At 45.8% G+C, this 22359-nt stretch overlaps 1 protein-coding gene and 2 long non-coding RNA genes across 14 annotated transcripts in view; 1 reads left to right on the forward strand and 2 right to left on the reverse strand.

The window, feature by feature from the left end:
• Nucleotides 1–22359, forward strand: part of LOC309371135 (uncharacterized protein) — a 56127-nt gene that overhangs the window by 7783 nt on the left and 25985 nt on the right. For 2 of the 12 annotated variants that reach the window (XR_014168820.1, XR_014168821.1), the window contains exons 1-2: nucleotides 8017–8142; nucleotides 8221–8428. The exons of 6 other annotated variants lie outside the window; for them this stretch is intronic. Coding sequence is in view for 2 of the 6 variants with exons in the window: in XM_081913783.1 (XP_081769909.1) it covers nucleotides 18360–18459 (100 nt within the window). In the remaining 4 variants the exon portion in view is untranslated. Of the gene's footprint in view, nucleotides 1–780; nucleotides 1753–2186; nucleotides 2886–8016; nucleotides 8143–8220; nucleotides 8429–17886; nucleotides 18460–22359 lie in introns of those variants that run through there. 4 more of the 12 variants (XM_081913782.1, XM_081913783.1, XR_014168818.1 and 1 more) reach the window with 4 other exon arrangements.
• LOC309370475 lies at nucleotides 5658–6702 on the reverse strand. The gene is made up of 2 exons (XR_014168588.1): nucleotides 6648–6702; nucleotides 5658–6181 (listed from the first exon to the last, which is right to left on the reverse strand). It is a non-coding gene; the product is annotated as an uncharacterized lncRNA (long non-coding RNA).
• Nucleotides 19292–20690, reverse strand: LOC309371292. The gene is made up of 2 exons (XR_014169020.1): nucleotides 20161–20690; nucleotides 19292–19784 (listed from the first exon to the last, which is right to left on the reverse strand). It is a non-coding gene; the product is annotated as an uncharacterized lncRNA (long non-coding RNA).

A 22359-nucleotide genomic window follows, 5' to 3' on the forward strand; every position in this document is an offset into this window, starting at 1 on the left:
TTTCCTCTTGTCCCTAATCTTAAACCAAGCTAATCCTTGCTGAGCTTCTGACAACCAGACAAGGGACCAATTCTGCTTATGCGGTTCAGGGTTTGCTTTCCCTCTGCTTTCCACCCAAATGGTGCTGAAACCGGGTTTCAATTCCACGAGCTTATTTCTCTATTTATATCCCACCCAGGGGCGCCCACTTGAATAGAAGATGGGGGGGGAGTCAGGTAAGCCCTGCCCTGGTCGATTTGGGGGTGGGCAAGGGACCTGGGCCCAAGAGTTGGCTCCTAGGACCCCACCTTTTCCCCTGGGACATTGAGGCGGCCCACCTCCTTCTTCCCTCTCAGCCCCCGAAACCCCCGCGAGGGAGACCAGCCTGAGAGGCGCAAAGGCACCCGAGTGAGATTCGGGGCTGGTAGTAGGGTGTGTAAGTGTGTGTGCAGGGATTTGAACCCTGCTTGGCCTCAGGCCAACACGCTAATACGCCGCCAAATATATACAAATGTATATGCCTGAGGGACCATGGCGCCCTATGGAGACTGGCTACTAGATAACTCTGAAGGGCTTCCCTCTAGACATTGTCTTCAGCGCTATAACCAACGTCTTGCTGGGGCAACGGGGGGGGGAGGGGTGTCCTTCCCGCTCCTCTTTCTGGTCCCAACGGCCGCCCATCCCCCACTCCCTCTCACTTCGCCTCAGAGATTCAAGGTTGCGCCGCGCGCCCTTAACCGCCCAAACCACGCATGCGCCCCCGCCTGTCCTGCCTTCGCGCCCTTTGGCCACGCCTTCCCCTGCGGCGTCACACCGGCCGCCCCCCTCCTCCTCCTCCTCCTCCTCGCTGGTCTCCCCGCTTCCCCCCCCTCCCCTCGGTCTCCTCTTCGCTCCCTCTTAACACAATGACCCGCCCACCCCACCCCGCAGGGGGGACCCACCCAGGAGGCGAGATAAGCGCATTAGCATGTCCGGCCTCTGAGGAAGGCTGCCCCCTCTCGCCTTCCAGGCTGCTCCTTTCATTCCTTCATCCTTCTGCTCCCCTCTGGCCCCTCCAGGCTCAGCGGGGGGGGGGGGCTGGGCTGCCCTAAATCCGCCTCTGCTTGGAAGTTTTTTGTTTTCTTTTATTTTTGGTTGATCATGATTTTTAATTATTACAAATCTAGACAGATCCATTTAGTAAGAAATAAGTCCCTCTCAATCGCTACCATTTCATTTACTTATGCACTGCTTTTGAAATGAACCTCACAAAGTGGTTTATATCAATATATCAAAACAATAAGCATCCATTAAAAATGTAATAAAACAGCAAAGGTAAAGTGCAAGAGGGAAAAGTTCGATGATTTTAGGATTGTAGCTTTTAAAAGTGTAGTTTAGTGGGAGGTTGGATCTTATTATTTTTTGTTAAATGTGAACCTCATTTTTGTTCCAAATTGTTGCTCTCTAGACCAGTTTCTATTCACCCAGACCAAATGATTCTGCCACCCTGACCAGTTAATACTTAAACTCTTGAGTATTGCTTCATCAATGTGATTACACTATTGACAGAGAACTTTGATCACCATGTTAACATCTATGATGTCATGAATAGCTCTATCTGAATTGAAATTCACATGGATTTGCTGAACATTCAGATGTCTATCTAAATAGTGTGTGAAGCAATCCTAAGAGAATGATAACTTGGGAAACTGCTCTCTGCTTGGCTGTCCTACAATTTGCATTCAGGATAAGAATAAGACTACAGTGAGGGCAGGCAGATCTCTGAAGCACCAGGTGTGTATCCCTTCTCCTCAAACTACTTGCCAGCTCAAACACTGCACAGAATTTTCCCCACCGATTGATCTACATTGGATTATTCCTGTCTGATTTTGGGATGCAGGAAGAGCTGCTGATTTGTTCTATTTGTCTAGTTTTAGGAGGGTTTTAAAAACAATTAATTAATTAAAAACATTTAAAGACAGAAGAGAGAGAGAGACTGCACATACTTTTGTAAACCAAGAAAATCTTTAGTAAATATACATTAAAAAGAATCATTTAAAGACTACTTGATTGTAATAGAATCTCTGTAAACAAAACATGAAAATTACCAATGACTGACAGTTAAAAACAAGTATTTTAAAAATTTGGAATATAATTTAAATCAGCAGTAAGCTAAAAAGATATTAAAACACAATCCATTTCTACATGCCTAGATAGGCTAGCTAAGCAAAAACACCTTTAGCAGGTGCCAAATATAGTACTTTTTTGTAATTTTTATTTTCCAGTGCTTGCCAGTTTTTGTAGGTCAATGCCAATAAAGATTTGGATAGAAATAACTATTTTGAGAATCATTTCTGAAAATGGCCTCTCTTCATAGTTGTTTTTTTTTAAAAAACAGCCAACAATAACAAATAGCTTGTGTCTACTTCAGTTTCATACTTTTCAAATTTCTCAGTTAAAAGAGGGTTTCCTATTCAGTAAGACAATAGTTACTTTAGTGTGACTATTGTACAGGTAAACACACACACACACTTTTATGCAGCCTGGATACATTCATGTCCTGTTAACATAGCATGGAAACATTCCTTTCATTCATGTTGCCTTTTGTTTCATTCATGTTGCCTTATCTAGCTATGAACTCAAGAGATGGCCCTAGACAAGTTCTGTCTCTCAACCCTAGCCCCTTGGAATGTATACAAGTTAATGATAAGGTTGGGCTTGATTGTGTCCATAAAGAAGATAATTATTTAGAGAGACAGAGTCATCTCAGACTGATTTGGAGTTGATGGTCCAACTTCTTTGGCCTGAGCACAAATTATCTATTAACTGTGAGAGAATTCCTCATCTGAAAATTAAGATTACAGGATTTCTTTGTACTACTGGCATGATGAACCATAATTGATCCTGAGATTGATCACTGCCATTGTGTGAGTATGTTTTAACATGCAGCCTGAAAAGAAGAGGAGTTCTGAAACATGTGGACGACCCCTACTCATTGGCAGAGTTTGCTTGGAAATGTTTTGCTTTGCTCATGGCAGTAAGCCTTTGTGACTTCCAGCAACCTGCCTAGCATATCAGTTTGTATAGAATGCTAAAACCATGGCTTACAAAACTATGTTTTTATTAAACCATGGTTTAGCTGCATTGTGTGTGAACCCAGCCCATAACTATGGTTTATTTACTATGGTTAACTGTTCTAGCTAGTTTAGAAATCTTAGTTAATGTTAACCATAGCTTAGTGTTACATGTGAACCTGGATACCCTCCTTAACTATGGTTAAAGTGCTATTGCCCAAAAGTTGCAATGCTGTCAATGAAGTGCTGCAAAATTTCAAACTGCTCTCAAGATACAACTGCTCTCGCTGTGCTTTGGCGCTGTGGGTTAAAGCCTCAGCGCCTAGGACTTGCTGATCAAAAGGTCGGCGGTTCGAATCCCTGCTGCGGGGTGCGCTCCCGCTGCTCGGTCCCAGCGCCTGCCAACCTAGCAGTTCGAAAGCACCTCCGGGTGCAAGTAGATAAATAGGGACCGCTTACCAGCGGGAAGGTAAACGGCGTTTCCGTGTGCAGCTCTGGCTCGCCAGAGCAGCGATGTCACACTGGCCATGTGACCCGGAAGTGTCTCCGGACAGCGCTGGCCCCTGGCCTCTTAAGTGAGATGGGCGCACAACCCCAGAGTCTGTCAAGACTGGCCCGTACGGGCAGGGGTACCTTTACCTTTATGATGCATTGAATCAAGATTTAACTGATTATCTGCCTGATGCCTCAGTTGTAACCATGGTTTATTAACTATGGTTAATGTTACTAAGGGGTTAGTGTTACATACAACCAGGCCAATGACTTGCTCTAAGATCTGATCAGTAGCTTCAGTAAGAATTTATAAACTAGTTTGTGAAGGTTTTCCTTCTGGTGGTGTCATTTAATTTCTAATGGTAAGATGCCTAAAAGAAAGATCTCTGGGGTTTTTTAAAGGTGAGTTTGAATAGTTTCTTAAATTCATTATAGACGTTATCCCAGAATTCCCCAATGACCACATATGGTAAAATAACCCCACATCTCTTTTATATCTCCAACAAATCGGTGATCCTCCTTTATACATTTTCGCTAGTTTCAAGGGGGTATGATGCCATCTATATAGCATCTTGGGACGTGGGTGGCGCTGTGGGTTAAACCACAGAGCCTAGGACCTGCCGATCAGAAGGTCGGTGGTTTGAATCCCCGTGATGGGGTGAGCTCCCGTTGCTCGGTCCCTGCTCTTGCCAAACTAGCAGTTCGAAAGCACGTCAAAGTGCAAGTAGATAAATAGGTACCACTCTGGTGGAAAGGTAAACAGCGTTTCCGTGCGCTACTCTGGTTTGCCAGAAGCGGCTTAGTCATGCTGGCCACATGACCCGGAAGCTGTATGCAGGCTCCCTTGGCCATTAAAGCGAGATGAGCACCGCAACACCAGAGTTGGTCACAACTGGACCTAATGGTCAGGGGTCCCTTTACCCTTTACTTTATATAGCATCTTCATGGTGTTTTCCCTAGAGGAACCACATTCTAACATGCAGCACATTGTGAATGTTTATAGATATCCATTCCACTGTACATTCTATTACCATTGCCACTGCCATTTCTAGAGTGCTGAGAGACTAGAGTGCTCCAGTTTTCTCAGGGACAACATTTTGTTTTTCTTCACAATGCTAACAAAGCCTTTTGACTCTTGGCAGTTTTTTTTTCTTCATTAGAATGCCTTTGCTTTACAGTATTTTAATTCATGACATTTAAAATTTTGTGCAAAACAAACCAGACATTTTAACACACAAGGCATTTGCGATCAGTTCCTGACAGTACTGAGTAATCAGTATTTAAGCAGTCTTTATTATTATCCCTTAACAACACAGTTGTGGCAGTTTGACTCCTCCCACCAATGTGAACAAAGGCTTGCTAGACAGCTGATATCAATCTAGACTCACTGTCTGGAGATCAGTGATAAGGCATCACATGTTTGCAGCTGAGGGGGTGGGTGGAGTCAGAAAGAGCTTGAAAGGGGATTTTTAACCCTTTCTGCTTTGTTCCCCCCACCAATCTGAATGGCTTCCCAAGCTTCTATTTTCTTCACATGGCAGGGATGGTCAGAAGGTAGATGAGCTCTAGGTGATTTTAAGTAGTTCAGAAAGGATTTATGACTTCCCCATGTTTATCAGTAACAGCAACAAAGTAATCCCCTTCCCCTAAATTCAGAATTGTAGGTTCTATACAGTAAAAAGTAAAATAAAATGGGGCAGGGGGAAACAAATTTGCTGCATGGTGCCTGCAAGCTCCACCCTTCCTGCTGGGCAAATACTAGCTCTGAGGGGGCAACTTGGGTGAAATGGCATGGTGTTTTAAACCCATTTCTTAGCACCACAAACAGATCTGAATCCGTAACTACCACCTCCCCCCCCCGTTGTGTTTGCTGTTTCTAAAATTAACAAGAAATGAGTTTATTACAGATAAACTTACAAAATTAGGTCTAGCTTGGTTCCAAGTCACTTTCTGTGTAACACAGACAAACAATTTTTAGTGTAGGAAATAGATTTCACATAGTGCATGGAGTAAATGTATGGAGGTGTGGGCTTTAGAATTTGCATCAGGATGATAGATTTGAATGACTCCCAATACATGGATTGAGTTCCCAGGCCATTAGTTGTTTATCTCTACTCAGTAAAGAAGTAAGGAGTTTTGTTTTGTTCAGTTTTTAAAAGAAGCATCTTAAGAATCAGAATGTATTGTACATCTATTACATTCTTTTTTATTCATTTTTGCTTTTGACAATTATCATCTCACATAAATCATAGTCATTCTACACACAGGATTCTCTGGATCCCGAGACTTCCCTCCACCTTTCCATGGTTTCCCAAGATCTTCTTTTCCAACTGCAGCATATAATATTCTCCATGTTTTCTTAAAACTCAGTTTTTACCATAGTTCCCACCACCTTGCAAGAGCTGTTTGGAATCCTGCCAATGTTTTTAATTGTTTGCAGTGTTCTTTTAAGTAACTTATAAAGTTTCCCCATTCTTTATTAAATTTATTGTCCCCTTGATCTCTGATTTTCCCAGTCATTTTTGCCATTTTGGCATAGTCCATCATCTTTATCAACTATTCTTCTTTTGTAGGTACTTTGTCCTCTTTCCATCTTTGGGCGCAAATAGCAGTTGTTGTAGCATACATAAATAGTCTATTCGGATCCTTAGGTATTTCTGCATCTAAAATTCTTAGTAAGAAAGCTTCAGGTTTTTTCACAAAAGTAATTTTAAACATCTTTTTCAACTCATTATAAATTATTTCCCAATATCCTTTTGTCTTCTTGCACGTCCATCACGTGTGGTCAAATGTGCCTTCTTTCTCTTTACACTTCCAACATATATCTGTAGATGTTCTATACATTTTTGCTAACTTGGTAGGAGTTCAGTACCAGCGATACATCACTTTCATATAATTCTCTTTCAACATACAGCATGTTGTAAATTTTAAATCTTCCCTCCATAATTTTTCCCATGATGCCAATTGTATATTATGTCTAATATCCCTTGCCCGTAAATCTATCACATTCTGATTCTTGCAGTGCATTTTAAAAGAATCTCCTTTTGAAATATGTATGATCAGCAATCCCATTTCTGCATTGATCGTGAAGACCTTCACTGCTGCAAGAATTTGACTATGCACTTTGGAAAGTGTGATGGTTTCAATTGAAAATGAGTTCCTTGTCTTGCCAGCCACAGAATTTGGCTGAAGGCCAGCAAGTCGCTAACCAATCAGAAAATCAGGAAACCATCTTAAAATGCCTACAAAATAGAAAAGGCTTTGTCAAGTGTCTGAAGTTCAAAAGGCAGGAGAGCTGTCTAAACTCAGTCAGGATGGGCCCATAATATTGAATGCCTAGAATCTGTAAATTACAAGCTGTTCATCTGAACCATGGGGGACCACCACCAAAGTCTTCCCTGAAAACCTCAGTCATCAAACTGTGATATTAGGGATCAGATGGGCTGTATCCTCCAGAAACTCCTGTAACAGCTCCTCCACCATGTTGCCCAAGAAGGGGATATCTGCAAGCAGATGGTGGTTGTCGTAAAGCACAAAAAAAGGTGCAAGAGGAGGTTTCAACGGGCACAATGACACTTTTTCCTTTCATGCCTTTGGGCCTGCTCTCACTTAGATAAATTGCCCCCATCTCACTGAACAACCCTTTACCCGAAGGTTTATTTCCCTTTTCCCTTAAAAATTCTAGCCCCAGAGTATGCTATGAAGGACCTTTGTGAAGGGGTAAATAGTAAGTTGGAGTCTCAGATAGGTTTTCTTTAAATAAACAATAAAGATTTATTTAAGGCAAGATAGGATATAACACAAATGGATTCAACTTAGGTTACTTCAGAAATAAAGTGCGATTTCACTTTAAATTTGTCCTCAGTTATTTTTGCATTATTGGTTTGGTTCCTTGATACTTTCTTTCAGTTATCCACCCCCTTTAGCATTCCCGCTCCTGAGGTACTTTAAGTAAGTGACCACAGGGCTCTCCACATCCCCTCCCTTCATTGGATCTGGGAGTTTCTTCTTTTCCTTAGAAGAATCTATCAGAATTTCCCCCACTGATTGATCTACAATCTATCTCTCCCCTCCAGACTAGATTTGAGTCCCAAGTAGACTGTTCCTTTCCAGCTCCTACTTCTCCTGGCTCAACCTCTGCCTCCCAGTCTATTCCTCCTATACGACACCACACTCTTTGCTTCACAATACACTTAGAGTGGAAGTTGTTTTTTCCTGAGCCAACTCTTTCTCCCATTCACTCTTTATACCTCAGCCTGTCTCCTAACCTGTCTCCCTACCTATCTCCCACCCTCTCCAACCACAATTCCAACCCACTTCAACCAACCCTCTCAAACTAACTGTCTCTCCAAAACCTCTCCTTTTAAACTCTCCCTCCTGGAACCATGGCCAATCAGAGGCTGCCATTCATTAACAATTTGCAGGCAGAAAAAAAAGAAAGAAACACTTGTTGATCCAACCTGTCCAGCAAAACCAACTTTTTGTCACAGAGGTTTCTTCAGGGATTTACGTACTACTGCTTGACCAAAGGGAGCAGGCCCCTGGATACACTTGTCAGCTTTACCAGCCTGGATGGTCAGAGATCAAGAGAACAAGATGCTGCTTGCAACATTGCAAGGTACTGTGGGTGATGTGCTTTAAATTGCCTGCAAAGGCTTGGTGGGACAGAAAAGGTACTTGCAAGGCACATTGCAAGGGTCCTGTTCACATTGGCAGACCACTGAAACAGACATTTATCCCACAAAATGTGGGAAGGTGTTGCACTTCTCAGCATTGTTTCCTTTTACTTCTCTTGTGGCTCAGTTGTATTTACAATTGTTCAATTAGCAGAAATGTCACCAGTGAACTGTTTCCCATCACTGCATCTTCATGGCAGCAAGACATGGAACTAAAGGCATGAAGCGGTACCAGAAAAATTAGCAAGCAATATTAGATAGATATAATATATCACAGTAGTTTACATTTGCATATATATATATATATATATATATATATATATATATATCAAAATAATTAGAGACAAACACCAGCAGACCATTGTGGGCGATGTGCTTTAAATTGCCTGCAAAGGCTTGGTGGGACAGAAAAGTTTTCTGCCCATTCATGAGTTCCATATGGATACAAGCATAAGCAAAGAGATGGAAGCTGGAAATGAGCTGATGCAAGAGCCAACAGATCCGCTACAGATTGCTGGCCACTGGGAAAACCTTATTGCAGTGATGGGAAACACTGTAACTTAGTGGCAGAACGTGTTGTCTGCATGCAGAAGGTCCCAGCTCCAGCTCCTGGTGTCTCCCAGGTAGTAGGGCTTGATCAGACTCCCACCTGAAACCCCAGAGAGCTGCTCCACAGTGTAGAAGCAGAACCATCAAATGGTGAAGTTGGCAGGGACCCTGAGGGTCATCTCTTCCAAGCCCCTACAATGCTAGAATCCTATTGTTTTTCTACAAACAACAAATGGGTAGTTTGAAACCATTTCCTCCATTAAATGCATAGTTTGGAAACTGAAAACACACTCATTGAAGACTGTTGGGACGCAACAAGAATAATAAACCAAACAAACAACGAACTCTATAATATTATTTCCTTGTGATCTCAAAATATGAGCAACCCATAAAAATCATGAACAGTTGACAACCCTATCATTAAAATTTACAGTGTAATCCTTATTATTATTGTCAGAGCCACCCGTTTGGTCCCAGCTCACAAGAGACCCAACTCCGATCCGGTTTATTTACAGAAAGTCTTTATTGAAGATCATGGTTGCGTTTACATTCCATCTTTGTGACTCTACGTCTGTAACGTTAGACCGCTGAAGTCCCCTCTGAATCTGTCCCGCCGAGGCACCAATTTAAGAGGCCAGTCCTGGACCACCTCTTCCTCTCCTTCCTTTTCCGCAGGGTCTTTCTGCCCCCCTGGGTTCCCCCTTGCCGGGACTCGCCCGAGGCTGAATCCTCTGACGCCTCTGCCCCCCTCCTTCTCGCTTTGGGGCCGGGCTCCTCCCCAGGGCTCTCCTCACTTCCGCGCGCCTCTACATTTGAACTTGGCGCGCGTACGTTGCTTCTGACCTTTCTCTCGACCGCTACACTGCTCCCGGTGCTGCTCTCCACCCCTTCCGGCTGAGCGCCCTGCTCCGATCTCCTTCCCCTGTCTCTTTCTTGCTCTGCTCCTTCTGACACACTGGTAACTCCACCCCCTTCACTCCGTTCCGGCTGAGAAGCCGGCTCCTGTCTCCAACTCCCACTGGGGCTTCTCCCTTCGCTCCCCTGCTCCTCACTGCTTCCCCCTTGTCCCCCCTTTGGTCTGACCAGGGGGGCCCCCTTTTGGGAGTCCTCTGACTCACTGGTCAGACTCATGGACGACCTTTGGGCATCGTCATCCTCCTCCTCATCTCTCTGGGATTCTTCCCCCTCGCTCTCTGTCTCCTCCCCCATCTGCTCTTCTCTCCCTGAAACCCTGACATCCATCCCCCCCTCGAAGCCCCCCCTTCCCCCCTCCCGCTCGCCGGGGGCCGGTTGTGGAAACTGCGGCTCTTTGGGGGTAGGCTCAGGATACAGGTCGTCTACGTCAATGTTCTCTGCTGGCAGTTCTGTGTATGTGTGTTCGAACTCGGGTTCTTCACCCAAAGGCTTCTCAGTCTCTTCTTCCATTGCTACTTCCTCTGGTGCTGCCCGCCAAGGACCCATCATCCACCTCTTACGCCATTCCTCCTCTGGTTGCTCCTCCCACCAATAAGGGGTTTTCGTGTCCACCCCCCGAGCACGATCCCCTGGGCGGGCTTGACTCTGGTGTTCTTTCCTCGGGGGAAGAGAAACCCCTGAACGTGCTATCTGACAATGTGGGTGTGAAAAGCCAGTCATCAAAGTACTCAGCTGGCATGGGTCTATGTGGAAAAGTGCATGGAACTCTTCTTTCAAAAGGGGTTCGTCTAACGCGTAGCCCTGCACCCAACTATTGGCAGTGGCTGGGGTGCCCTCCCTGGCGAGAAAGTATTCAACCCCCTCCTCCCCCCATCTCGAGTCCAGTATCTCTGTGACCTCGTTGAGAGGTTCGGCCCTGGGCGACCCCCCCCCTTGGGTGCCCCTTTGCGTGGGTCTGGTACTGTTTCTGACTCTTGAAACCTGTGTGGGGCCTTGTAGGGAGTGAGCACCGACCTGTGCCTTCTGGAAGGGCCAGGCGAAATGCTACCGGATTGATCCTAGCCTCAACTTGGTATGGTCCTAGCTGCCTGTGTCCTAGCTTCTTCTTGGCTAACGATCTGGCTGGCATCGCTTGGGCCGCTAACCATACCCAGTCCCCCACCTGGATGTCCTCTCCCGCCCTTCTGTGCTTGTCCGCCTGCACCTTATAGGCCTGCTTGGCCAGCTCCAAATGTCTCCGCAGCTCCTCGTGCACCTCTTGCAACTCTGCTGCGAACTGGTCGGCCTCTTGAGGCACCCCCTCTCCTGGCGCTATAAGTCTCGGAAAGGTTCTGGGATGACGGCCATTGTTCGCGAAGAAAGGCGTCACCCCGGTCGATGCGTGCTTCGTGTTGTTGTAAGCAAACTCAGCCATCGGCAGGTAGTCCACCCACGCTGCTGGTCGCTGATTGGCGTAACACCTCAGGTACTGCTGCATGATCGCGTTGACCCTCTCTGCTTGGCCGTTGGTCTGTGGATGTCTCGCCGACGCTAGGTCGATCTTGACGTGCAGGATACCCAGAAGCTTCTGCCAGAAGTTGGAAACAAATTGGCGCCCCCTGTCGGACAGGACGGACTGCGGTAGTCCATGCACTCTGAACACGTGGTCGATGAAGAGTTTGGCGGTCTGTTCTGCCGTCGCCACCTTGGCACAAGGAATGAAGTGCGCCATCTTGGTGAACAAGTCCACAACCACCAGCACCGCCGTCTTGCCCCTGGAGCTGGGCAGGTCAGTAACAAAGTCCAGTGCTACCCTCTCCCACGGTTGCTGCGGCGTTTCCAGCGGTTCCAACAATCCCGCCGGCTTCTGGTGTACTGGTTTGGACCTCTGACAGGTGTCACACCTGGCGACGTAATCCGCCACCTCTCCCCGCATCTGGGGCCACCAAAAGTCCCTGGCCACTAATTCTATTGTCTTCTCCTTGCCGAAGTGGCCCGCACTGGGGGCGTCGTGCAATTGCTGCAGAACCTTTGCGCGAAGTTCGTCGTTAGGCACGTAGAGGGCACCCTTGCGAGTTAAGAGTCCGTCCCGCAACTGGAACTCATCGTCTCTTTGCGACCCGCTGCGGAGCTCCTCCATCTTGGACTGTGCAAATTGATCCGCTTGCAACGCGCGTCGCACCGCGTCCAGGTCGACTGCGATGGCAGCGCACGCCCACGCCTGTGGTGCGAAAATGTGCTTCGCTGCAATTGGTGTCGTCTCCTCCAGGTATTGCGGTTTCCTGGAGAGCGCGTCTGCTATAACATTGGAGTCTCCCGGGATGTATTCTATTTTGAAGTCGAAATCCGCAAAGAATTCTGCCCAGCGCATGTGTCTTTGGGTCTGCAGCCTTGCCGTTCGCCAATACTCTAAGTTCTTGTGATCCGTGCGGACCTGCACTGTGTGCTTGGCTCCTATGAGGAAGTGTCGCCACGCTTTGAAAGCTGCATGAATGGCCAACAGCTCCCTGTCCCATATGGTGTAGTTCCGCTCCGTCTTGCTGAGCTTTCGGGAGTAGAAGGCGCCCGGCCTCCAATTGCCTTGCGGATCCTCCTGCAGAAGGACGGCTCCAACCGCTGTGTCCGACGCGTCGGTTTCCACCCGCATGGGCCTGCCGGGATTCACGTGCAGCAGCTGCTCCTCGGAGGCGAAGAGGCTTTTAAGCTTCCGAAAAGAGCGCTCTGCCTGTTCCGTCCAAACGAACTTCTTCTTCTTGGAACTGAGGGTGTCCGTGATTGCTGCCGTCTCATTTGCAAAACCTTTGATGAATTTGCGATAAAAATTGGCAAATCCGATGAATCTCTGGACCTCCTTCCGATTGCGAGGGCTCTTCCAGTCCAACACCGCTTGGACCTTGACCCTGTCCATGGCCAGCCCCTCGTCGGACAGCTTGTAGCCAAGGAAATCCACCTCCGTCACATCAAACTGGCACTTCTCCAACTTGGCGTACAGCCTGTGCTCCTGCAACCTCTGTAGGACCTCCTTTACATCCTTCTCGTGAGCTTCCGGCGATTCCGAGAAAATCAGGATGTCGTCGAGAAAACATACACACTTCTTGTAGAGGAGTCCCGCCAGCACGTGATGCATAAATGCTTGGAAAACGTGGCTGCCATTTTGGAGACCAAACGGCATAACTCTGTATTCATACGTGCCTAGAGGCGTGAACATGGCAGTCTTCCACTCATCGCCCTTCCGGATGCGGATGAGGTTGTATGCTCCACGCAAATCCAACTTGGTGAAGATCTTCCCCTTCCTAACGGTCGCTAGGAGGTCGTCAATCTTGGGCATGGGAAAGGCCTTGGGCTTAGTCAGTCTGTTTATGAATCTATAGTCCACAATGAGTCTTTTTTGGGGCGTGTCCTTCTTCTTCACAAAGAAAACAGGACTCCCTCCCACTGCTTTGGATTCCCGGATGAACCCGCGCTTCAGATTATGCTCTATGAACTCTCTGAGCTCTTGCATCTCGTCCTCAGACATGGAATACAGCTTTGCAGTTGGCAGCTGCGCCCCTGGCACCAGGTCGATCGCACAGTCGTAAGGCCTGTGAGGCGGCAACTTGTCAGCTTCTTTCTCGCAGAAAACCTCCAAGAATCCCTCGTACTTGTGAGGCACTGCCTGCACCATGCCCAGATGCAGTTGCTGCTCAGCTCCTTCCTCCTGATCGGTTTGGATGCAATGCTGAGCACAATACGATGAGCAGAAGGTGATCTGCCGCTGGTACCACGCTACAGCGGGACTATGCCTCTCCAGCCAACTCATGCCTAACACAATGGGCGTGTCTGACAGGTGGGTGACATTGAAGCTAATGAGTTCTCGATGATTTCCAATCTGCATCACCATGGGAGGCGTCTGCTGCACAACTTGCCCTCCCAGCAATTTCCTGCCGTCCACTGTGACCACGTTCAGAGGCGTCGTTGCAGGCAGGAGTGCTATGCTATGCTGCTTGACAAATTGTATTCCCACAAAATCCGCATTGCTTCCTGAATCAATCGTGATGGGAACTTCCAGGGATTGTCCATTTGGCAGCTGAAGGGTCGCAGTGAGTTGCACTGCTGGTTTGGGTGGTAAAGGGTCTGTGCGTTGTAAGAGTGCTGGGGACTGTTCTACAGATCCGCCTGGCTGAGCCCCAGTAGCTCCGCTTCCAGCCAGGCACTGTCGTTTCCCTGAGGCTGCTCTCTTTGCACCACTTCCGCTGCCACTGTTGCTAGAGCTGCAGTGTGTTTTTGGAGCCTCTGGGGGCACTCTTTCGCCATATGGTGTGCACTGTCACAGATGTAACATTTCCTGGTCCCTCTAGGAGGCTTCGCCTTCACTGCACCGGAAACAGGGGCTCTGGATGGTGTCTGAGCCCTAGCACCACCGATTTCCATCGGCTCTTCTCCTTGCCTCCCCAAGGGCGAGGGGTGCGTCTGGCTGAAGTCCCTGGGGACAAAAGGGGGGGTTCTCGCTGGTGCACGCGCCTGGGGTCCCTCCCCCTCGTGCCACGGGCGTCCCTCATGTCGGATTCCTATAGCCAAAGCCCGTTGCACTACGTCTTCTAGGGTCTGGGGTCTATCCCCCCTGGCGATCTCATCCTTGACGGGGGGGCTAAGACCTTCCCAGAAAAGATCTCTGACTGGTTTACTATCCTTCTCCCAGCCCAACGCAGTTAGTAATGCAAAGAACTTGGAATGATATTGACGTACAGTGGCTTTGCCTTGCCTTGCCGCAGTCCGTGCATCTGTCTACGCGCAATATCCACATCCACAGAGGACTGGAAACAAGCATCCATCGCTTTAATAAATTCATCAGAATTGCGGCGGGCAGGGCCATCTTCGCGCCACAAATTGCGCAGCCAAGCTCTGGCCTCCCCATGCAGATGCGAAATTATGAACCCCACTCTCTCCTCCTCATCCTTAAAATCATGACGGAGTAAATGCAGTGCATACACGACGTCTGCCCTGAAGTTAGGGTAGTCTTGCAGGTTGCCATTAAAGTGCGTAACTAGGGCGCCCCCCCGCCGTCCAAGTGCAACGCCCTCCGATCTGGAACTCGGGACCCCTGCCCTGCCCGCCTGCTCCCACCTTGTTCGCAGGTCCTGGCAAGCCTTGTCCAGTTCGTCATTCTTCTTCTGCGATGCAATGACTGCAGCTGTGAGTTCGGTAACTTGATTCCTCAGCGTAAGCAGCTGTTCCTCCGCGCTCATGGCTGCTCCCGTTGGTGAGCTTTGCAAAAAAAAATTTTTGCGTTCAGGAGAGGGGACTTACTGTCAGAGCCACCCGTTTGGTCCCAGCTCACAAGAGACCCAACTCCGATCCGGTTTATTTACAGAAAGTCTTTATTGAAGATCATGGTTGCGTTTACATTCCATCTTTGTGACTCTACGTCTGTAATGTTAGACCGCTGAAGTCCCCTCTGAATCTGTCCCGCCGAGGCACCAATTTAAGAGGCCAGTCCTGGACCACCTCTTCCTCTCCTTCCTTTTCCGCAGGGACTCGCCCGAGGCTGAATCCTCTGACGCCTCTGCCCCCCTCCTTCTCGCTTTGGGGCCGGGCTCCTCCCCAGGGCTCTCCTCACTTCCGCGCGCCTCTACATTTGAACTTGGCGTGCGTACATTGCTTCTGACCTTTCTCTCGACCGCTACACTGCTCCCGGTGCTGCTCTCCACCCCTTCCGGCTGAGCGCCCTGCTCCGATCTCCTTCCCCTGTCTCTTTCTTGCTCTGCTCCTTCTGACACACTGGTAACTCCACCCCCTTCACTCCGTTCCGGCTGAGAAGCCGGCTCCTGTCTCCAACTCCCACTGGGGCTTCTCCCTTCGCTCCCCTGCTCCTCACTGCTTCCCCCTTGTCCCCCCTTTGGTCTGACCAGGGGGGCCCCCTTTTGGGAGTCCTCTGACTCACTGGTCAGACTCATGGACGACCTTTGGGCATCGTCATCCTCCTCCTCATCTCTCTGGGATTCTTCCCCCTCGCTCTCTGTCTCCTCCCCCATCTGCTCTTCTCTCCCTGAAACCCTGACAATTATGATTATTAACTATTAAACAATCAACATTAACTTACATAACAGCACACAACAATACAATATTTACATCACACACTACATCCTTACAATCTACAACTACTTTTCAAAGAAAGAGGAAAAAGGAAAATAAAGAAAAAGGTAAAGCTAAAAAATTTAAGTAAGTAAAATATAATACTGATTATCCTCATTGTACTATTTCTCATTTTCTTATTTATCACACAGTGCCTTATTGTTGTTTTGTTTTCCAAAATTTTATCAAAGAAGTTCTATTGTTTTTCACCTTTATATTACAAGAGTCACTCAAGATCAGCCAGGAGGTTTTTGTTATCACAATCATTTTTTAAATATTCTTTAAATCCTACCCATTCCTTATTGATCTTCTGCATCGCGTATCCTCTAACTTTCCCTGTCATCCTTGCCAATTATAAGTATTGTATCATTTTAACCTGCCATTCAGTTTTTGTGAGGGGTCTTTTCACTTTTCCAATTCTTCGCCACCAGGATCCTGAATTTTAGTATCTTTTTAAATTCATTACTGTATATATGATGTCCCATACCTCTCTTATACTCTTACATTCCCACCACATATGCGTATACGAACCTTTACCCATTTTGCATCTCCAGCACACTTCTGATCTATTTTTATACAACTTGGTCGGGGTAAGGTGCCATCTGTACATCATTTTCATGATGTTTTCTCTAAGATAAGATTGTAGCACACTGTAAACTTCATGTCCACCTAATTTCTTCAAACTTCTTCCGTGTCAATTTGTTATTGTTTTCTTCTAATATCATTCTATACGTTGGCTAGTCTCCATTCATATTTTTATTTTTTACTGCCACAGCTTCTGTTGGTGAGGTCCACCAGTGGGTCTTAGGTTCTAGTATTTATTTATATTTTCTCCCATATTTTATAAGGGGGTTTTCTCACTATATGGTTAAAAAAACACCTGTGTACCGTCACCTTCTCATAGACTAAATACGTGTGCCGCAGAAATAAAATCCACTGAATTAAATTGGACTTACTCCATAGTGTGTTTAGGATTGTAGTCTTAATTTAAAAAATGAAATAAAAAATAAGCTTTCCTTGCAGTTGTGGCTGTGAATGCCTATTTTATTGAGTGGTATTTTATCCTTTTCTGATACTCTCCAAACAGCTCTGAGACTGTGGTAATCATCCAATTTTGGTTAACCTGTTCAGAGGAGAGGATTGATCACATCAGGTCAATTACCTACTTAGTTCAATCTGTTATAAAACAAGAGTGACTACCGAACTGAAAGCCTCTTTTCTATCTGAGATGCATTGGTGACACTTTCCTATCACAGGCCTTGGGTGACAGCCCATTAACCTAAAAACACCTCTTTATGAGTAACAGGCCATATAACAGGATTGTGGACAAAAGGGACCAGACGCTGTGGCAGAGCCAGATACCAACTCTATTCCCGTATCTAGTTTAACATAATTATTACAGGAGCTAAGAATGTCAATAGAACCTGAGGGGCTAATTCACCTGCTCATCTTCCAAAGTAATATATGCCATCAGTTGCCTTCTAGCTGGTCTATGCAAAATAATGAATGAGCACAAATCTGAAATGGCAGTATAGAAAAGCCAATGAGGGAACATTTCAGCTTCTCATGATGCTCTGTCACTGACCTTAAGGTGTTCATTATTGAATGAAGTGACCTCAAACCATGAGACCATTGTATTACAACGCACCAGTGCTATTATTTGCAGATGGAATCAATACAATAGGTGCTGGGTTTATGTTTTTTAAAACCACACTGGATGTGCCAAAAACTGATTTACCAGTGCAAGGATGTCTGTGTTATTAACTACTGTTTTTGGTGCATCACTGCAGTTTAAACGGTCATAATCCTCAACTGTATAATTCAGCATTTAGTTCCCATCTGATCTCTTTTTACAAGCTCCCCACCAATTGTGTCCCTGCAACTTTATGCATCCAATGAAGTGAATTATATTGTGTGTGTCATAATAATTTTTTTTAATCTTTCAGGTGCTACAAGACTCTTCTGTTGGTTTTGCAGGGTTGAAAAGATTCGCCCTGCACCAATTTTACAATGATTGCTTACAGATTGAAATGGTGATCTGAAAAAGCCGTTGTGAAATGGGTACTAACTTTAGTGCTAGATTCTACTGCCTCAAATGAATGGCATCTCAGCCTGTGGTCTTTATGTTGCAGGTCATGATTACAACATCTTTTTGTGCTTAAATAAGAAAGAAACTCTGATCTCCCTCACCCCCTGCTTTGTGAATTACATTACCCTACTGTGGATTGTGGAGTTGTGGTTGTTGTTGTTTTCTAATCGGCCAGCATGCCTACTTTTGCTTTTAATTGAGCTTATTTACAATGGATAGAGTACTCGTCATCTCCAAGAGAGAAAGCAGCTGCTTTTTTTTTTAGGGATGAGGGACATACAGAGTCAGTATAGACTGAGTTCATCTTTTGAAGGCAAGGATATGGTTTGTTTGTTTTTTAATTGCATGCATTAAATGCTTGTTTTTATTTCTTTAACTGCAAATGATTCTGGAAGAAGATCTGGTCGGTTGGCAACTAAAGAACTACTTGTAGCTATTTTATTCATAGATCTCTTGTATCACATCTAATTTGTGCATATGTGACCACCTTTCTGTATATGAGGTCTCTTTAGGAGAATGCCAGGTTTTCCAAGAAATGCCAGGTTTTCCAAGCATTCTGCTCCACAGAGTAGCCAAGCATATCACTATGCAATCCCAAAAGCAGGACACAGGTCAGGTGAGTACCCTTTCGCCCTGTTCTTTCCCAGCAATTGATATGCCTCTGATAGCATATATCCATAACGATTAGTAGCCACTGATAGTCTTAGCATTCATGAATTTGTCTAATCTCTTGAGAAAGCCATCTAGGTTGGCAGCCATAATCACATCTTGAGTAATTCCAGGGCTGTGCTTACACACACACACACACACACACACACATTAAGATGTGGACCCAGATCAGCCCTATCCCAACCTAGGTCACACCCAACCCAGATCTGGTCCTATATCAGGGTAGGACTAAAGGGGCAGGGCAGGGTAGGACAAATCCACTAGATTCAGTTTGATCTGCCAAATCTAGCGCCCATCCCCATTAAATTCCATAGTGCAATGTTGAGAAATATAGTGGACTGGGCAGGTGAGGTTTTATGACATGGATTTGTAATATATTCTAAGCCCAAAGCCTATATCTCAGTGAATGGAGTAAATTCAGACTCACACAGATTATGCAGAGGTACTCAACATAGATGTCGTCTATCTCCACTGCTGTTCGCACTTTCCACTGACCCATTAGCAGAACCATTTAGATCTGAATATATAATCAAATGAACAGGGAACATAATGATATGCCAATAATGTAGCATTATTTGTGAAAAACCCTGAAAAAACCATTTGGAGATGTCTTAGGCTTTGATAGCTTTATACTCTTAGGCTCAGTTGTTTCAGGGTTTTTGCTGGGCGGCGGGCGGGGAGCATGTTGCAGCTGTTGTTGATTTGGTTGTGTATTAGTAAGTTCAGTGGGACTACTTCTAAATTAGTTGTCCTAAGAGGGTCCAATTAAGAATCTAAAATTAACTGACTTCTTTTATTATGACTAAACCTGGCTAAATCAAGGCTGAACGGCACAGAAGGCAAACTGTATTGGGCACAATCTAGTTCACAGGCAACTTCATTGAAGCTTCATTGAAGGCAGTAGAGCACAAACCCTGGGGGGGGGGAATAAGGGCAAGAAAATGAAATAAAGTGTTCACAATATCCCCCCACAAAGTTTTTAATAGATATAAATGCCCATGTTGCAGGCTAAGGCACATACAAGTTAAACTTATATGTCTTTAAAGCTTTGGAGAGCAACTTAACACACTCATGGTAGCAAAATCAATTAAACCTTATATCCCCATTTCTAAGTTCTGTGTTTTAAAAAATGGAAGACTCATTAATGGAAACCAAACTTGTTAACACAGAAAAGTGTTACTACATCTACTTATACCAGGATCTACAAATATACTTTTGCATACAAAGAAAATAGAGCAACTTCCCACCACATTTATTGCCACCTACTCTAGCCTCAGGGACGCGGGTGGCGCTGTGGGTAAAACCTCAGTGCCTAGGACTTGCTGATCGTAAGGTCGGTGGTTCGAATCCCCGCGGCGGGGTGAGCTCCCGTCGTTCAGTCCCAGCTCCTGCCAACCTAGCAGTTCGAAAGCACCCCTAAGTGCAAGTAGATAAACAGGGACCGCTTTATAGCGGGAAGGTAAACGGCGTTTCCGTGTGCGCCGCTGGTGCTGGCTCACCAGATGCAGCTTCGTCACGCTGGCCACGTGACCCAGGAGTGTCTTCGGACAGCGCCGGCTCCCGGCCTCTTGAGCGAGATGAGCGCGCAACCCTAGAGTTGGTCACAACTGGCCCTGACGGGCAGGGGTACCTTTACCTTTACTCTAGCCTCAGATACAGAGACTTAAAAAGAAAAGGGACAGAAAGCCATTGGTGCATTAAAATGTGTCTCAGGAATATTCAGCCATTAGTAGACCTGACCTTTTATCTCTAGAACCACATGTACCGTGCAACTGACTTTTTTCTATGGAAAAATTAAGCTTGCACACAGGAAAGTGAATGTTTCAGTAAATGGAAAGTTAAAGGAAGACTCCAGAAAACTATTAAAAGAACAAACTTTATTCAAAACATCCAAGTCATACATTAAAAGGCATTAAAAGATGGAGCTTGGAAAATATGTACAGGATAGCAAGGAAGGAGTTGGGATGCTAATCTGGAACCTGATTTAAAGAGAAAAACAGAGAGTGCGAAGCACTTGCATCAACATTCTGGATTTGTACAGGATTTGTAGCTGAATAATTCCCCGTTGCAGACCAGGGAGTATAAGTGCTTGATGCCACGAAGAAGTTCCCAGCTGAAAAATCTACATCGCAAAATCGCTGCCTCTCTCTCTTCCGACAAAGCTGCTTTTCGCTTCCAAAATTGCCCTTGCTCCTCAAGGCCCGCTCCAGGTTTCTGGAGTCCGGCGCCTTTATAGCCCCTCCTGGCTGCCAATTCCCGGCGCGTTTTCCTTGGAGAGAAGCGCTCCAATGGGGAGGCGGCTTTTGGGGAGGAGCGAGTTTCAAGTTCACTTTTCAAACGCTGCTTGACCAATCTAGATGGGCTGGAGCGTACCCTTCTCTTAGCATCACCCCTTAGCAAAACTTGAACATAGCCCCATAGGCTTGTGCGCACAGTTGAAGAGAAGGGAATTGAGAAGACGGGTTGGGGAGCGAGAGAGCCAGACAGAACAGTGGTTTCTTTTTATACAGACAGAGATGCGCGAAGACTTAGGCATGTTGAAAGGCTTTGCCCAAGAAGCCTAGATGCAGCAAGTACACTCTGAAACCCCCCTGCCTTTTGAGATGAAGCAGGCGCCTTCACTGCACCCTTTGCGGCGCCTGCTATAAACTTTGTTTCCTTTACTTTACCTTTACCTGCAAAAAGTTGCTATGCCTTTTAATCGGTGGTTTTAGCTTGACTGTAATTGCATTTGGCATGTTTTTCACTTTGACTTTTATCGATCATGTTCCTGCTTTCGTAAGCCGCTTAGAGGTTTTCGTTAAGGTTAGGCGGTGCAAAAACTTGAAGGGAAGAATGTGAGTAACACCATTGCAAATAAAGGGAAGGCATTCTCTTTCTTTCTTCCTCTTATTTTATTAAAGATTTTCTTGTTTTACAGAAGTATGTGTAATGTCTCTCGTATTTTTTACATGTAACATTTTTACAAATCCGCTTCATTTATTGAGACATTAGGGGGAGAAAAAACGGGGTGGAGGGTGGGGATATGAGTGGGGGTGGGGGTGGGTGGCGATGTTTCTATTATGTTTAATTTATGTAGGGTTTGGCGTCAGCGTTGCTTGTGCTCCTAATGGGTTGCTTGTGCTGTTCACTTGTATTCCTAATGGGGTTGCATTCTGAGTGAAAGCCAGCTTTCCGTTGCCTGGGCTTGCTTCACACGTTGTTGGTGCTTCCTTTCTTGTTCACTTCCACTACAGTATTTCCCAGTCCCCGGCAGTTTGTTAATCAAGAATGGTTCTCTGATGGTACATTCTTTGTTATTTTTGCATAAGATAATTAACACAAGGGACCCTCCCTAAGTTTATCTATAAACCCTAATCATAGGTATGCTGACTCAGAATCGGCAAGGAAACTTTTTTTCGAGTAAGAACTACATTTTTTACCACTGAAAAAAAAGCTTCCGTGAAGGTTGGGGGTGTTGCAGAAAGATGTGGAAACCTCAGCAAACATATCAGTACTGTCTCAGGAAAGATTATCCCTGAACAAAAGAGGGCTCACATTGGGGGTGGGAGAGACACAATTAATGTCTCTAATTTCTGCCATCATCCTCGCTTAGAAGCTCGCTATATTTCTGCAGAAGGCAATTGATTTAAATATGTATTCCTGTAAGGTACTTACAGTAGGGACTAGCAGAATTTCCTGGAAATTCTGGGATACAATACGTTGGGATACAATACGTTGCAACCAACGGTATCTCAATATATTCTTCATCATAGCGGTGGAACATCTACCTAGAATATAAGGGGGTTCTTAATCGTTGCAGAATATAGAAATGTGTCCAAACTAATTTGCTTCAAAATTCTCTTAT

Source organism: Podarcis melisellensis (genome assembly GCF_964234715.1).
Source record: "Podarcis melisellensis genome assembly, chromosome: 5".
Classification (NCBI taxonomy): Eukaryota; Metazoa; Chordata; class Lepidosauria; order Squamata; family Lacertidae; genus Podarcis; species Podarcis melisellensis.